The 17,321-nt window shown below is 49.9% G+C and overlaps 4 protein-coding genes across 4 annotated transcripts; 2 read left to right on the top strand and 2 right to left on the bottom strand.

Moving 5' to 3' along the window:
- Positions 1 to 2,118: 2,118 nt before the first annotated feature.
- On the top strand, positions 2,119 to 4,922 carry F5891DRAFT_946309 (YT521-B-like domain-containing protein; the record flags this gene model as incomplete). Its single annotated transcript, XM_041374667.1, has 8 exons — positions 2,119 to 2,389; positions 2,446 to 2,585; positions 2,727 to 3,875; positions 3,926 to 4,101; positions 4,140 to 4,176; positions 4,231 to 4,349; positions 4,399 to 4,537; positions 4,587 to 4,922. The coding sequence occupies 8 exons, from the start codon at positions 2,119 to 2,121 to the stop codon at positions 4,920 to 4,922; spliced, it is 2,367 nt and encodes a 788-aa protein (XP_041229462.1).
- A 398-nt stretch (positions 4,923 to 5,320) lies between these two features.
- On the bottom strand, positions 5,321 to 6,566 carry F5891DRAFT_1104675 (uncharacterized protein). Its single transcript, XM_041363633.1, has one exon. It carries the CDS (start codon positions 6,552 to 6,554, stop codon positions 5,331 to 5,333), a length of 1,224 nt encoding a protein of 407 aa, XP_041229461.1. The 5' UTR covers positions 6,555 to 6,566; the 3' UTR covers positions 5,321 to 5,330.
- On the top strand, positions 6,433 to 7,883 carry F5891DRAFT_58193 (TIM-barrel-protein domain-containing protein). The gene is made up of 3 exons (XM_041372359.1): positions 6,433 to 6,911; positions 6,959 to 7,612; positions 7,665 to 7,883. Exons 1-3 carry the CDS (start codon positions 6,717 to 6,719, stop codon positions 7,665 to 7,667), a joined length of 852 nt encoding a protein of 283 aa, XP_041229460.1. The 5' UTR covers positions 6,433 to 6,716; the 3' UTR covers positions 7,668 to 7,883.
- A 1,013-nt stretch (positions 7,884 to 8,896) lies between these two features.
- F5891DRAFT_1126835 (ATP2, beta subunit of the F1 sector of mitochondrial F1F0 ATP synthase) lies at positions 8,897 to 10,824 on the bottom strand (the record flags this gene model as incomplete). Its single annotated transcript, XM_041364130.1, has 6 exons — positions 8,897 to 8,962; positions 9,014 to 9,181; positions 9,230 to 9,563; positions 9,614 to 9,932; positions 9,994 to 10,557; positions 10,656 to 10,824. The coding sequence occupies 6 exons, from the start codon at positions 10,822 to 10,824 to the stop codon at positions 8,897 to 8,899; spliced, it is 1,620 nt and encodes a 539-aa protein (XP_041229459.1).
- Positions 10,825 to 17,321: the final 6,497 nt, after the last annotated feature.

The following is a 17,321-nucleotide window of genomic DNA, read 5'->3' as shown; positions in this document are numbered from 1 at the left end:
GCAAGACGGGGAACACGATTAATATTCTCCCTCAATAAAACAACCAGCAGACATAGTCAAGTCAGGAGAATCTCCAACAATCCCTGCCCTATCTTGCAAGCATCACGTCATCTAGAAAGCTATTTTTGAAAGTGAAAGCTGCGGAAACGCACTGCACAATACATTTTCGGATGATGAAAGCTCCTGTAATGCGAAGAAAAATTATTGGCGGGCAACGTGCTCAGGCATCGATGAAATCACAACTTCCGTGGACTCACACCACCTTTGAGAACAGACCGCACAGAAGAATGAGTCCACTCCGAGCCTTCAAAAGATGTAAACAGTCCAAGGTAATCTCTTTCGAAGCAGATGCTGGCCATTCATGCCAGCGCATGGTATCAAGATTTTGTGCTTCGATCGCCAGCTCGATTTTTCATTAGCGTCGCATTATTTTGTGTCGGTCGAGTTGAGGACCAAGCCGAGCTCATCCAAGGATGGACATGCGGAGCCGCGAGCTCGAGCCAAAACGGCAGGGCAAGTTTGTAAGGAAAACCCTGAAAACGTATGAGCTCTGCAGGCACGTGCTCTGGCGGCACCTTCATTGAAGTTCAAAGTCCGATTTGTTTACGCCAAATGTTGGTGCCCGACATTACATAAATGATTATCAGTAACCAGCGTGGCATAACATCAATTGCGCACTCCGGTGAATCGTCCCGATACTACTCCCAAAATTCTCAGTGTCACATCAAAGGCCTAGGGTTCAACTCGAGTCGAACTACATGATCATAGCACCAATGACTGGCGCTTCCCAGCTACGCGGATTATCCTTACCACTCGCTCCGGAAGGGTTTCGTTGGTGGGTGGTAAGTTGTGTTATTAACTAGATATCATCATCTAATTTCGTGCCACCACATGGTCACTGCCGGAGCACCAACAACAAACCTTGAGCAGCGGGTACGTTCAGCCGTAGTACGGCCCGCAGTAGCCCGATGATACTGAATCTCGATAATCAATTAGGCACACGCAACGTAGTATTCTGTCGAAGAACACGTGAATTTGCTGTACAGTTCAGCTCCGCAGAGATCAACAGAGCTTTACTCAAGCTGCTAATTCGGTTCAGCGATCACCGTCGGAAAATCTCGAGTAATTATCTCAACGCACAAGAAGTCCTTGAGGTTCGTGCCACCTTCGTGATGATATCGCAGTAGAACTGCAACACAGAGCCAGGTACGCGTCAGGAGCTTTCATACTATTCATTCATTCCCCCACTCAAGAGCGGTGCACCACAAGAAGCACATATGAAATTCATTCGCCTGGAACAACAACTATCACATTCAACTACATACCAACCTTCTTTTTTTGTGAGAGTCATTTGTCTTCTGTAACCGTGAGTATTTGTTTGAGGTATCATAAGTGACTAAAATCATCCTTTTGATAGGATTCGCTCTTCCCGCGTTACTCTCTGGCGACGCGGCAAATGGGAAAAATCGGAATATGTTGACTGCACCCGCAGAGCTGTACAACACGGGCATCTTCAGTCGGCTAACATCTTGGCAGGAAATCGGTGCGGTGTTTTGTTATCGCTGAGATCTGAGTGGCGGCTCTGATGAACTTGGTTAGTGTTTGCGAGACCCTTTCAGAGATCCTATTATTTTCCTGCTGCTTTCGTTATCGTGTTCCTTTTCGACTGATTCTTATTGGAGCCTACCTCCTTCAAGACCTCGACAGAACGAAGGCAGTCGTCCTCTCCTCATAATGGCGGCTGTCAAATTACTGACGCTGCATGGGTACCACATGCAGTGCCGTTAACTCCGTTAGATGCGACAATCCTAAACACTTATTGCCCTACCTTGATAACCCTACGTACCTTATATCACCGTACAGCTGTGTGCTGTACTATGCAATGCAATACAACGAACGATTTTTGCGATGAGTCGAATATATCAGGAACATGATATGTGGACGTGCGGTGTCACAGCTTTCATTGAGCGTATGAGAAGTTCGGACTCTAGTCGGTAACTCACCCACGTTTTCTATTCTTCTTCTTTCTCTTGTGATTCCTGCTCGATCGCTTTGATCAGTACCTACTCTGGTCAGTCTGTCCAGTTAAGACATCAGGAGACGTAAAAATCATCGCCGATGTCATCGCAGGGGACACATCAGATTTCCCCTCCTCTCGTACCAGCCTCTCCTCCTTTAACTGGTGGCGTCCGGCGTCATCACACGATCTCAGCGTCATCTCGTGCAGCGAGGGCTGGTGCCCGTGCTGTCATTTCTGAAGAAACACAGGACCAGCAACTGTGGAATGATGATGAGCCCGTCGACGAGGATTGGGTTGGTGGAGTTGGCGCGGTGGGAGAGAAAACAGTCTCATTGCACCGACAAAGCTCTCTCCCCACCAAGTATAAGGGTATGTGAAAGTTACATTAGATTCCTGCTCACAGCTTACCGTTACATTCCCTCTAGCCTTCCATGGGCAGAAAGGCTCACGACAGGCGGGGAATCTCACTCCAAGGACTATGAATAGTTTGTCCGCTATCGCTGGTCACGAAGGCGACGAAGAAGACTGGGAGAGTGAAATGAGAGGGTTCCAGAATGACGACGAAGTGAGTCACTGCTTGATTTACATCTACATCCTCCACGCCACTGGTGATCATTCAAATTCCACCTCATGGATAGTCCAATATTGGACTTGCTACACGTCTCATCTCCGTTGTCAACTTTTATGCTCACCTGTCTTTTCCCAGCACGATATGTCCAACTCTGAGTCTGCCCAGCATCAACACGTCGTTGACGCCCAATCCCAGCCGTCTACGGGCAATCCATCTCCTCTGTCACCTCAATATTCAACTTCGCACGTCCCTTCCCCACCTCCCGCCGGGTCAGGCGTGCGGCGCCATCAGAGCCTGACTTATGGGGCTCAGAGTGGTGTCAGGCAAATGACCTCTTCGGGGCTCAAGCGTGCTGGGACTGTTCAAGGAAGTGGACGTCATCCCTCAGTCGGACATAGCCCCAGCCCCCCACATGGAGAGGAGGAGTACATCGAGGAACAGGAGCTTGTCAATCCCTACGAAGACGAGTCCTACTTTGGCTCCCGTTCCCCTGTGCCTGGCCAACAGCAGCAGCAATATGCTGTACAAGGACAATATCCAGCAAGCCCTATGGGGCGGTCCTCTCCATGGAACGCACCCAACACTGGGGAGTGGCGGACCCCTGGCGGATCATTTTCCGCAGCAGGAAATCCTGATGACCTCGCGCGTGCTCTGTCCGGCCTCGAAATCAACAGCAATATCTATGTCAGTAATATGGGATATCAAGCAGGACAATCTGCCCATCCTCCTCGGTTCCAACCCACTCATCCACCCCCCGTCCTTTCCCCTGGTATGCGCTCGGGCAACATTCAGGGCGCCGGTAACGGCTCTCGCAAATTGCAGTTGAACACTGATCTTGATGGGCGTAAGACCCCAACTGCGCAGCCCGGACCAGCGCCTGTCAGCGTCCCCGTGTACGCCCAGTCCGTTGGGGCTCAACAACAAATGCATCAATCGCGCGCTGGTCCCATGAACGACGCTGAACGTGCAATGACTGCCACCGGTACTACGTCTTGGGAGCAAAAGGAGAAACTTGGCCAACGCACTTCTAACCCCAACCTGAACTACCGATACAATCAGGGTCAAAAAAACAACATCCCTAATGTACCATCCATTCCTCCGCAGTATCTTAACCAACAAAGCGGTCAAGCTCCGCGAATGGGGAATTCCTTTGGCCAAGGACAGACACAAAGTGAGAATAACGCCCAACCCGTTCCCGGGTTCGTCAACACTCCGGTGGACGTTCCGACCCTGATTGCTGGAAAGGGTTACAATCCGCCCAATTTCGATGTTCGTCCTGGCTTTGTACGTTTTCATTGCTTTCGAAATCACTACCTCAACTAAAGACTGCCTAGGCCCGCTACTTTGTCATTAAGTCATACACGGAAGATGACGTTCACAAATCTTTGAAATACGAGATATGGAGTTCTACTGATCCCGGCAACAAGAGACTTGACAAGGCCTTCAAAGAATGTGGTGGGAGGGGTCCCATCTACCTTTTCTTTAGCGTGAATGCCAGGCAAGTGAGTTGGTGATTCATTGCTAACATATGCTCACTTTCACCCCCAGCGGACATTTTTGCGGAATGGCGGAAATGTTAACTCCAGTGTGTATGCTTTACTCCCGGACTTCCAAAGTTCATATTTCTTCTTCCCTGTAGGTGGACTACACAAGAAGCAGTACGGTATGGGCGTCCGATAAATGGAAAGGTGTGTTCAAAGTGCGATGGATCTTCGTTCGTGATATTCCGAACGCCAATTTGAGGCACATCCGCTTGAAGTGAGCTGCTACACTAACAGCAATGCTTGTATGCTTACCGTTTGGTTAGTAACACTCAAGAACGCAAGCCAGTGACAAACTCCCGAGACACCCAGGAGCTGTTACCTGAAGCTGGTCAAGAAATGCTCCGTATCTTCCACACCCACCCTGCGAGAACTTCTCTGCTGCAGGACTTTGCCTTTTACGAGGTGCGTAATGGAGATTTGGCATTTGGGTTGGTGCTCATATCGCTAGCAGCTTCAAGCGATGCAGAAGATGCAGGTAAATCAGCAGCAACAAGGGGGAACATCCGATGGTCCCACACCACCATCACAATCTCCTCCCCCACAACAGGCTATGTTCTCGATGAACATGGCGAACATGGCGAACACCCCTGCTATGTACGGCGCAATGTCGCCGGCCATGGGTGGTGCTTTGTCTCCGCATTTGCTCTCTATGCAAATGGGGATGGGCATGATGAGCCCACCCTTCGGTATGCAGCAGACTCAGGCCATGCACCAGAGTGTCATGCGTCACCCCAGCCCTGGTCCCCCTGGACAGAACTTCATGGGTATGGGCAGTGTGCCCTACTAAAGCTAGCGTCTTCATGATTTCATGACCTTTCCCTCTCCTTCTGCAGAGGAATGCCAAAAGTTCCTCCATCACTAACATTGGATATAGATTTCTATGTTTTGCACCAAATGTCTTCCTAGTTTGTATATCCGTCAGTATGTTGAGTATCTCCATCCCTCCATCTCTCCATCTTTCTCTTTCTCGTTCAATAATGTAACCATAGCCTCTCTTGCCTCCCTTGTCGCACATTCACCAGGACCGGATATGCTACACTACAGCTGTACAACGGCCATGGACATGGGACTTTGAATGGACGTGGATATCTGCTTGTTCGCTACATTGTAACTGTTTTGCCTGCTATTCCCTATCTATATTACACTGGTATTGCAGAAGTCGAGAATATCATTGCTATTTCCACCACATTACAATCTACTGTCCGTCCGCCTGCAATAGCTCGTGCAATGCTAGGGCAACCCTCAATGCGAAAGAAGGGTTATTTATATCCACATCAAGCTCTTCCACTGGACACGACAAACCACTCTTTAGTGCATCCAGCAGAGCACCATCCGCTTCAGCATCGCGAAATGGACCTTTATCTTTGTCGATACCCGAGAAACCTTGCAAGGGCAGGATAACGCGTGTCTTGTTGGTGGGGGCTCCCTTCAGCTTTTCTGCCATGATCTGACCGAGCTTTGAGCATTCCTCGCGAGAGGTGCGCATCAGAGTGACTGAAGAGTTGTGATGACAGAACAGTCGCCCCTGGAACTGTTTCGGAATGGTGTCCACTGGTCCGAAGTTTACCATATCCAAGGCTCCCACCGACACCACCTGTGGAATACCACACCTTGCTGCTGCCTCAAGGCGGTGAGGACCAGCAGTGAGTACGCCACCCACTAGTTCATCCGCAAGCTCAGTAGTGGTGATGTCAAGGACCCCAACAAAGCGGCCCTCGCGGACGAGTCTCTCCATTGCTAATCCTCCAGCCCCTGTGGCATGGAATGCCACTACAGAGTACCCCAGCTCCTCCAGCTTCTGGGTAGCTACCTGCACACAGGGAGTGGTCAAGCCAAACATGCTGACTGCAATAGTCGGGCGTGATGACTTCAAATCCACACGAATAAGAGAACGTTTCGCCATCCCTGAGATAGCATGTGCTGCATTTCCTAGGATGACTTCTAATATTGGGTTCATGCCGGCGACGTCGACGACAGAATGCATCATTGTGATATCCGTTTCACCCACATAGTGGGCAACGTTCCCCGACGCCATAGTGGATACCATCAGCTTAGGAAAGCCAATGGGTAGGGCATCTCGGAACGCTTTCGTGCAGACGCTCGTATTACCCGAGCCTCCCGCCCCGATGACTCCTGCAATACTCTGAGTTGAGTGTAAACGTGCTAGAAGCTGCGTTAAGGCGATGGTCATGGTCTCCAGGGTTTCTCCGCGGGAAGGTGCATCATGAACAATGGTTGTACGTTCTTTCAATACATCTGAGCGGAGAATGTCGATGTCCCGCAAATCAGACGGATGATATGACCCGATGTCGATCAGGATAGCATCGCAGACGGCAGTTGACTGAATAGTGCGTTTAAGGAAGAGAAGAGCCTCTAACTTGGTGTCGCAGGTACCTATAACTGCGACAGTGGGTAGCATCGTTGACGTAGATCAGGGTCTGGGAGATCTTTGAAAGCTGGCATAACACGCTTTAGTACGAGCCTGGGTGCCGTCCCGGATTATGTCATACATGTGGATGCGAGATGGAGCTCGTTTTACTCGTGGAAAAATGCGGGGCACTATTCTCGTCAGAGGTCCATAATGACGGAGAAAGTGACGTCGAAACGACAGCAGGTGCTAAAGCGGTTGAGGGATAACATCAACCGAGGGGTGGCGATTGTGGGCGGAGGTGCAGGGGTTGGGCTAAGTGCAAAGATACAGGAGGCGGGAGGAATTGACCTCATTATCCTATACAACTCGGGTCGTTATCGGATGGCTGGCAGAGGGTCCTTGGCAGTGCGTAGTCTCTATCTCCGCAGAAAGCCAGCTGATTGATTGTTTAGGGTCTGATGCCTTACGGCGACGCGAATGCCATCATGCTAGAAATGGCCCGTGAGACTCTGACCATCGTGAAAGATACGGCAGTCTTAGCAGGGATATGCGGAACGGACCCATTTCGGGATATGCCACAGCTGCTGAAGGAAGTCAAAGACCTGGGCTTTACCGGAGTCCAGAACTTCCCTACAGTTGGCCTCATTGATGGTGTATTTCGACAGAACCTGGAGGAAACAGGAATGAGTTATGAGAAGGAGGTTGAAATGATCCAAATGGCACACGAACTCGATTTGCTGACGACACCATACGTCTTCAACGTGGACGAGGCCGAACGAATGGCGAGGGCGGGAGCTGATGTCATCGTAGCTCATATGGGCCTCACGACGAGCGGTACCATTGGTGCCAAAACTGCGTTGGCCCTCGATGATTGCGTGGTCCAGATCAAGAGGATTCTGGACGCAGCTGCGAAGATCAAACCAGAAATCATAGTTCTTTGCCACGGCGGTCCCATTGCCACCCCACCAGACGCAAAATATGTCATTGAAAGGGTTCCGGGCATTCATGGCTTCTTTGGTGCTAGTTCGCTCGAGCGGCTGCCAGTCGAGTCCGCCATGAAGGAAGTTGCTCGGGAATTTAAAGCAATCGGTTTACCTTCCCGTCTGGTAAGAATAACGAAATCATATTCGAGTATCAGGACTGACCATGATCCGACAGTAAAACATACGATGACCGTGTTATAGATACGCTAGACCGTTGTCGAACTATCGAGGTGGCTGCTTACAGGGGATGCCTGCAGTAGCACTGGCACTAATAGATATTGAATTTCTTGGAGCAGCTGAGAAATGGTCCAGCACTCATGACTTGTGAAATCAACAAGGTAAAACAAGCCTAAGCCACTGGTGACCGGTGACTTGTCAAGTGTACTACTAGTACTACTAGTGACAAGCATCTGTTGACATGTCACCTTGTATCCCATAGCTTTTAGCTCGGGTGCGTTCAAGTGGCCCACAAATTTTCGAAGTCAGAATGGCACTCCTTTCAGACCGTCAAAAAGAAGAAATGTGCGTGAACCTGGCTCCAGAACATTTGTCTACTACTGATCATAACCGTGTGTTATCGATGTGAACATAAATCTGCTAGTATGCTGTTGAATCTGCACAAATACGTTGTAAGTTGCTCGAGTTTCGTATGATACTAATAGATCTAAGAGACTGTCATCTCAGTAGATCACGCGTCCAAAGGATCTTACTGACCTGTCATAGTTTCTCCTGGTACGCAGCACGTGGCGTTTTCATATCTCCTTGGCAAGGCCTTCTCACCTTTCAGATCGCTGAGCGATCCAGCAACTTTAGTATGGGTGCCCAGCGCTCTCGAATACCGAGCACAACCAGACTCTACTCCTTCGCATCTTCCTATCTAATCATCCACTTGTTTCCTCCGAGTCCGCACTTCTATCCGAGACTCAACAGCCTTGGTCAGGGTATGCTGTAATGTATGCAGTCCATCTCCAAGGTGGTTTGTGGTAGGCTGAGTTGAACATGGAGTGTTATCAGAAGTTGGGTTTGGGCATTGAGGTGTTTAATGTTGATGATAGCGCGTTGGCGACCATTTCGAGCCCGAGTCACGCGTCCACACTACCGTGACGCACCGCAAGCATATGGTTGATGGATCCAATGAAATGCACGAGCCTTCAGGGCAAAAATACCTGGTCCTACATGCTTAGTGTTAATCCACCACCGAGCTGGGCGTACCGTCCTATCCTAGTACACTGACATGCACAAACTCATTACAAACCCTAAAGCCTAAGCTATAGAAACAAAGTAAAGCACTGCACACATCCTGCTGGAAGCGCAATATGGAGATGATATCTTTAATCCATGGACTAGCTCTATTCTACGTGGATAGCAGCAATAGACGAATAAGTAGAGCGAGTACATATGTCTTATCTAGTTACCACTTATCTCCTTGGCGAGCTGCTCAGCCTTGGATTTGACATCCTCGATTGTGCCGGCCTGTTCAACGCGTCAACAAATTCCACGTCAAATGTATGTATGTGTGCGTACCATGTAGAATGCAGACTCAGGCAGGTTATCGTGTGTACCAGCGAGAATCTCCTTGAAAGAGCGGATGGTGTCCTTCAAAGGTACGAGCTTGCCTTCGTAACCCGTAAAGACCTGTGCAACCTGGAAGGGTTGCGACATGAAACGCTGAATCTTACGAGCACGCTCGACCTAGTCTGCATTAGCATTCAGCATTACTTTTGTCTTTGTATCACCGACCGTTAACTTGTCTTCTTCTGACAACTCATCCATACCCAGAATGGCAATAATATCCTGTAGAGACTTGTAGTCCTGAAGAATCTTCTGAACGGCGGTTGCAACCTCGTAATGTTCTTGACCAACAATACGAGGGTCAAGCATACGTGATTTGGAGTCGAGGGGGTCGACAGCGGGATAGATACCAAGCTCGGCAATACCACGCGACAGCACAGTGGTAGCGTCCAAGTGAGCGAAAGTGGTGGCAGGAGCAGGATCAGTCAAATCATCAGCGGGCACGTAGACGGCTTGCACTGAAGTGATTGAACCCTTCTTAGTGGTAGTAATACGCTCTTGCCTACATTGAAGGTCAAATCAATACTACAATGAACACACTAGTGCACATACATGCCACCCATGTCAGTCGAGAGTGTAGGTTGGTAACCGACGGCGGAGGGGATACGACCGAGCAGAGCAGACACTTCGGAACCAGCCTGAGTGAAGCGGAAGATGTTGTCGATGAAGAGTAGCACATCCTGGCCTTCTTCGTCACGGAAGTACTCAGCGATAGTGAGGCCAGTAAGCGCCACACGAGCACGTGCACCAGGGGGCTCGTTCATTTGACCAAAGACGAGAGCCACCTTGGAGTCACCCTCGAGGTTGATAACACCAGTCTCAATCATTTCATGGTACAAATCGTTACCCTCGCGAGTACGTTCGCCAACACCTATTGAATAAAGGAAATAAGGTCCTGATCCGACCGGAAAAAAAAATCAAGTTTAACCAACCGCAGAAAATGGAGAAACCACCATGGGCTTTGGCAACATTGTTGATAAGCTCTTGAATCAACACAGTCTTACCGACACCAGCACCACCGAAAAGACCAATTTTACCACCACGGGCGTAAGGAGCAAGAAGGTCGACGACCTTGATACCAGTCTCCAGAACCTCAGCAGTGGTTGATTGGTCAACAAATGGAGGAGGGTCGGCGTGAATTGGCGAGAGTTTGACACCCTTTATAGGTCCACGCTCATCGATGGGCTCACCGATGACGTTCATGATGCGGCCGAGAGTTGCGGTGCCGACAGGAATTTGAATAGGAGCACCGGTGTCGACTACCCTTTGGCCACGGACGAGACCCTCGGTACCGTCCATAGCGATGGTACGGACGGAGTTCTCGCCGAGATGCGATGCGACCTCGAGGACAAGACGACCACCGTGGAAGTCCTGAACCTCCAGTGCGTTGAGAATAGGTGGAAGAGCATCGGTCTCAAACTGAACGTCGACGACGGCACCAATGACGGTTTTCACAGTCCCAGCAGCTCCCTTCGCTTCCGTTGCATATGTCCGTGCTATAACCCGAGTTCATCCGGTTCAAGTAGAATGACGCGAAAAAAGCGAGAAAAACTCAGTAAGTAGTAGAGATAACAATCCCAGACTTGAAACTGACCATACTGCGCTGATGCACGCGGACGAACAGCTGTGTTTTGTTTTTGGGAGGAAGAAGGAACGGCAACACGCGACAAAGAATAAGCAGCGGTGTTAATGAACCGGCTTGTGTTTTTTGCACTGTTGGCCGCTCTCCGTGAGAGGCGGGTGACGCCGCGGGTGGTAAGCATTCTGGTGAACGACGACGACGACGACGGCGACAGATGTAAGGTTGCGAGAAATACTTACCCGACACACTTATTCCCAAACGTGCGAAATTCAACTTCCGTCCAAAGCTCCGCCCTCGGCACCAGCAAACGTTCCTCATAATGGATGAATCGATGACTTTCTGTAGGATTTAGAAGCGTCTCAACCTTCTTGTGCCGATAAGCCGATGTCATCTTAGGCAATCGAACGATATTTTCACATTCCGCCTGTCAAAGATAGACGGGACGGGCTGGTCCCCAGTCTATGTCAAAGAATACATGTACAGCAACTCGGTGGACTCGTGGTATGCTTCATCCTCCAGAATATCATGCAGTACATCCATATAGTGCTCGTTTCAAATGAGTCACGGGTTTGAAGATAATTTCTCTTCCAAAGTTCAGACAGCCGAAACACCGCCGATAAGTTCAGACAGAAATATAGGACTACAACCAATATATAGCTTCAAGTCGAGTTCTATTTGTCGAACTCACGACCGTACGGCTCTGGGTCGATGGCGTTTACATATTTGCACATATATTGCAAGCTTCAAGTTACGGTCGGGCGTCGTCAGGGGAATCTGGGGGCGGCTGTTGGGAGATCGATGTATGTCTTTTTGACGACCTCCAAATTGCAATGAATCCATCTGGTTTGTGATAGAATAGTCGCCCCTGGAACTGTTTCGCAATGGTGTCCGCCGATCTGAAGGGCTCCCACCGACACCGTCTGTGGAATACCACATCTTGCTGCTGCCTCAAGGCGATGAGGACCAGAAGTGAGTGCGCCGCCCGTTAATTCATCCGCTAGTTCAGTGGTGGTGATGTCAAAGCCCCCAACAAAGTGGCCCTCGCGGACGAGTCTCTCCATTGCTAAACCCCCAGCACCTGTGGCATGGAATGTCACTACAGGGCATCACAGCTCCTCCAGCTAGCTACCTGCACAGAGAGTGGTCAAGCCAAACATGCTGACTGCAATAGTCAGGCGTATCAAGGACTTGAGTTTCACCGAAGTCTAGAACTTCCCTACAGTTGGCCTCATTGACGGTGTATTTCGACAGAACCTGGAGGAAACAGGAATAAGCTATGAGAAGGAGGTTGAAATGATCCGAATGGCACACGAATTCGATCTGCCGACGACTCCATACGTCTTCAACGCGGATGAGGCAGGGCGGAGGCTGATGTTGTCGTAGCTCATATGGGCCTCACGACGAGCGGTACTATTGGTGTCAAAACTGCGTTGGCCCTCGATGATTGCGTGGTATCAAGAGGATTCTGGATGCAGCTGTGAAGATCAAACCAGAACTCATAGTTCTTTGCCACGGCGGTCCCATTGCCACTCCATCAGACGCAAAATATGACCTCGAAAGGGTCCCTGGCATTCATGGCTTCTTTGGTGCTACATAGTTCGCTTGGGCGGCTACCAGTCGAGTCCGCCATGATGGAAGTTGCTCAGGAATTTAAATCAGTCCGTTTAGCTGTCCGCTTGGTAAGAACAACAAAACCATATTCCATATCAGGACTGACCATGACCCGACAGTAGTTAACACACGATGGCTATTGGCCGTATTACAAATGTGCTTGACCGTGTCAAACTATTGAGGTGACTGCTGACTGCAGTGACACTGCATTCATAGATATTGAATTTATTCAGACAGCTGAGAACTGATCCAGCGCTAGCATATATCAGATATACCACAGTCGTAATGCAGGTTGGAGATGTATGATAAACAACCTCAGTACTAGTGGTGAGAGACGCGACTTGAGATCTCCCAGTGAACAGGCCGATACGCATGTAAATAGATGTCTGATCACAAATTGAGGCAGATACAAATCTAAGAAATTCCAGACAGCAAAACCCTAATTTTGTGCAGAACGCAAAGAATCTTTGCAAAGGAAAAAAATGCAAACATTGTCAGACTTTGATCGCGTAGTCTGCAACTGCGCAACGAACTTTCGGTAAGCTTTGCACAAACTTTGCATATGCACACGTACAATGCAGCATGTGTGTATTCAAACATGTATGGTACGAATCGCGTGTAGTGCGTGACACGACATACAAGGGAATCATAATGAAGACAAAGTAGCCTCCTGTTCCCGACACATACGCCAAGACGTGCCATGCGCAAGATGACTCAAATCAAACTGCAAGGCATGATTGGGTATCACCAGCGTGTTTCCTGGGGCATACACCACCGGGTGCAAAATGGGTGAGATCCAGAGAAGAAGGCGTCCGTCAGGACCTACAACCCATCCATCCTCGTTCGCAACAATAGAGATTAGGGTTGAGGGATCCTGGAGAAAGGAGGAAGCGGAATGAAGAGCGTGGGATGGGTCAGGTGAAAAGCATACTGCAGGCGGGTGGGGCTGGTTAAGGAATTCTATATCCCACACACGGATGATCTTGTCTTCTGAACCAGATACAATGCGTTTACCGTCGGGGGAGATTGCGACGGACAGAACGCTTCCGGTGTGCCCTTGGAAAGTGGGATCCACTCCCTGGCCAGTCTTCATATCCCACACCCCGGATCGTCTTGTCATTGGAACCGGACGCAATATGGTGCCCATTTCGTGAAATCGCGACAGCGCGAACATAGTCGGTGTGCCCTCGGAGAGGGGTGCCCAATGTCTTGCCAGTCCCAATATCCCACACACAGATAGTTCTGTCATCTGAACCAGACACAACATATTTTGCATCCGGTGACACTGCGACAGACTGAACCCAGTCAGAATGTCCTTCAAGAGGATCGCCCACTGCCTCACTACTCTCCATATCCCACACCCTCATTGTTTTGTCAGCTGAACCAGATACTACGCGATTTCCATCCGGCGAGATTGCGACGGACTGAACCCAGTTAGTGTGATCTTTGATAGGAGTACCAGATGCATTGCCGGTTGCTACATCCCACACCCGGACTGTATTGTCCCGTGAACCTGAAACGATGTGATGTCCATCCGGTGAGATCGCAGTGGAGTTGACCACGTCAGTATGGCCTTGAAGAGGCACCCCCAAAATCTTGCCAGTCCCAATATCCCACACCCGAATGCTTCTATCAGCTGAACCAGACACAAGGCACTTCCCGTCCGACGAGATTGCAACTGACTGGACAGATTCAGTGTGCCCTTGGAGAGGGGCAACTAATGCCTCGCCAGTCTCTATATCCCACACTCGAACCGTTCTGTCAGCTGAACCGGACACAATGGGATGTCCATCTGGCGAGATTGCAACAGAGTTAATGGAACCAGTGTGGCTTTGAAAGGTAGTGATTGATGCCTTGCCTGTAATAGTGTCGGCATCCCACACCCGAATCGTCTTGTCGTTTGAACCAGAGACTATACGACTTCCATCCGACGAGACTGTGATAGATCGAATCCAGTCGCTGTGGCCTTGAAGAGGGGATCCTAATGCCAAGCCAGTCTTCGCATCCCACACTCGGATCGTCCGGTCGCCTGAACCAGACACAATACAATTTTCATTCGGCAAGAATACAACAGACCGAACAGGGCCTGTGTGCGCTAAGAGGGGGGCACTCAATGCCTCACCAGTCTCCATATCCCACACCCGAATCGTGCCGTCTTGTGAACCAGACGTGATGCATTTCCCATCCGGCGAGATTGCAACAGACCAAACAAGGTCGGTGTGACCTTGGAGAGGGGTACCCACTCCCTGGCCAGTCTTCATATCCCACACCCGGATCGTCTTGTCATCTGAACCGGAGACGATGCGACGCCCATTTGGGGAGACCGCAACAGTGTTAACGCACGAAGTGTGGCCTAGGAGAGGTTTCCCCACTGCCTTGCTAGTCTTCATATCCCACACTCTGATTGTCTTGTCATCTGAGCCCGATACTATGTGATTTCCATCCAGCGAGATTGCGACGGAACGAACCAAGTCAGTGTGCCCTGGAAGGGTACCCAATGGCTTGCTGGTTACTACATCCCACACCCGGACTGTGTTGTCTGCTGAACCTGAAACGATGCGATGTCCATCCGGTGAGAACACGACAGATGCAACATAGCCAGTGTGGCCTTGAAGAGGGCACACAATGCCTCGCCAGTCTCTGCATCCCATACCTGGATCGTTCCATCGTATAAACCACATGCAATACGTTTTCTGTCTGGTGACATTGCAACCGAGTAAACTCCGACATTCGTATGGATTGTCTTTTCCATCGGAGGCCAATTTTCGACATGGCCAGCAACAATGCGAGGGGTGTGAGGAAACTTTGCGGCGAACTTGCGAAATATCCTCGACTGCATTGGAGCGAATGGTAGAGCGGACAGGTATAAATGGGGAGTGCTGCATAAAATGGTGGTCGCAAAAGTGCGGACGAAACGCAGGGTATCCCTGATAGCGTCACTAACATGCGTAAACTCGGCATGACTCTACAACCACCACCCCACTACTCGTAAGAATTTGTTGGGAAAATAATGAGCTACGCACCGAAAACCAATCTGTAATACATGAGAGGGTCACTGCCGAGCCACTCAGGCTTCTCATCAGAGCCAGTGCTTCCAACCACCAAAGAAGGCGCTCTCCATCGAAGAAAGCCTCAACTTCCTTAGCGAGCGGTGATTCAAAGGACGTAGATCCGACATGAGTATGATAGTTCAACCGGAATGGATTCTTTGACTCGTTTCTCCAAATCAGGGACGGAAGAGTTGGGCAAGTACGAATTCTCTAAGGAGCAGATGTTGAAGCGAAGCCCGCGCTCCGAGTCCATGACCCGAAGCGAGGCGAAGGTAAGATCTCTATGCGCCGCTGATACATCAACAAAGAAGTCATGGCTCCGCAATTCATCTGTGAGGAAGTCGTAGAATGATGCGTGAAGGGGACGTATGGGAATATCGGAATCTGAGGTGCCGGAGACAAGCGAGCCAAGGTGCCCCATGAGCAACTTTACGTCGTAGCGGTCATCATCACATGAGAAACACTGCCGCATCGTATTCAACGCATTGATGGGAAGTGATTCCGACGATGCAAGAATTTGACCCATCACGGACCGAAAGATAGGAATCGCCTCCTCATGCATGTGTTTTGGCATGATATCTGCCAGGATGCGTTGGTACATCTCACCCAGAAGATGTACGCCTTTGGCAGATGTTTCAGAAATGTCGTGGAAACGGCGCATCGGGCCTCGGCTCACGATGTTCGTGCTCTTGATATATTCTGATGTGAGACGAGCCCATTCAAACAGGCCATCAGATTTGAGAGCTAGCGCCTTGAAGTGGGCATCGTTGAAAATGCGACGCAGATCTTCTAGCCTGTGGGAGATATAGAGTTCGATGTCGAGTGCTGTGGACACAAACGAGATGTCATCCAGGGAAATATGGCGAACATATGGTGCAGCGTGCAGAGTATTGTGAATGTCTTCGAGGGGACGGGAAGTGACAAGGATGCGGAAGTTGACTGGGAGTTCGGATAGTTGTGAAGTGGAAGTGTTTAGTTTGCCAGCGAGTAAACGAAGAATCTGTTCCCGGGAATTAGCTTCACCACTCTCATCCAATGCCTCGATGACAATTAGGACGGGTGCAGCGATGGCTTTTGAGGCTATGCTCGTGGGACCGATGATTAGTTCCTGCCATTGTTTTGTGATATCTGGAGTGCGCTTGAGTCCGTTGTGATCACGAACTGCCTGTGCCAAGGCTCGCCGCACGATAGGGTTGCAGTCCGCCAAAATCGCTTGCGATGGTCGTGAATATTTTATTCTGAAGGCGATCCGCCTGCCGAGTACGATCGAAGCAGAAGCATGAGCCAAGACCACCGTGTTCGATGTACCAGTTGGTTATTGTATGGGCGACAGCTGATTTACCCTTGCCTGCTGTGCCAGACAACCACAAGATGCGGGGAGCACCCTCCTCGGTGCTGCTGATCCAGATATGAATATCCTTCAGAAGGTCTTGCCGAGTATTTGGCAAACAACATTTAGACGTATTTGATCCTGCTCCCGTTGCGTACTCCATGCCTACGAGGTCCAAACTCTCAGCTATGCCAATGATCGTGGAATGTCAGATGAGGCTCAAAGAAACCTGAAAACTGACTCATACCCATACGGTGGACGATCACAACGGTATCACGAGCCGCCCGGTCTCGGAATTGCTGCATGAGACCGTCGAGGACATTGTTGTAGTTCTGGATCGTGGCGTCCGTTTCATCGAAAACATGCTTGCCAAGTATTATCCCTATCGAACAGGTAACATTGAGTCTGGGGGGACGAAGCAGTGGGATCGACTCACAGGCGCTCTTCGTCTCAGAGTAATGGCTGATGAAATCAGCACATTCCAGCGTCTGCTGTGCTATCTTCCCATATATCGCTAGCATAGACTGAATCTTAGCTAATTCCTCCTCCTCCGTGATAAAAGTATAGACTTCAGATATCTTTGAGAGGAGAAGAGAAACAGCAACGTCACGATCTGCCTGATCGAGAATCATCTGTTACCAAAACTTTGTCAACCTGCAACGGCGATGATTGAGTAAGAGGCCTACC

Source organism: Suillus fuscotomentosus, assembly GCF_016647785.1.
Source record: "Suillus fuscotomentosus strain FC203 chromosome Unknown F5891scaffold_11, whole genome shotgun sequence".
Taxonomy (NCBI): Eukaryota; Fungi; Basidiomycota; class Agaricomycetes; order Boletales; family Suillaceae; genus Suillus; species Suillus fuscotomentosus.
This window is presented reverse-complemented; position numbering and strand designations above follow the sequence as displayed.

Coding starts and splice junctions, on each gene's coding strand:
- F5891DRAFT_1104675 (XM_041363633.1), bottom strand. CDS start 6,554: ATGCTACCCACTGTCGCAGTTATAGGTACCTGCGACACCAAGTTAGAG.
- F5891DRAFT_58193 (XM_041372359.1), top strand. CDS start 6,717: ATGACGGAGAAAGTGACGTCGAAACGACAGCAGGTGCTAAAGCGGTTG. Junction 6,912..6,958: donor CTGGCAGAGGGTCCTTGGCA/GTGCGTAGTCTC, acceptor TTGATTGTTTAG/GGTCTGATGCCTTACGGCGA.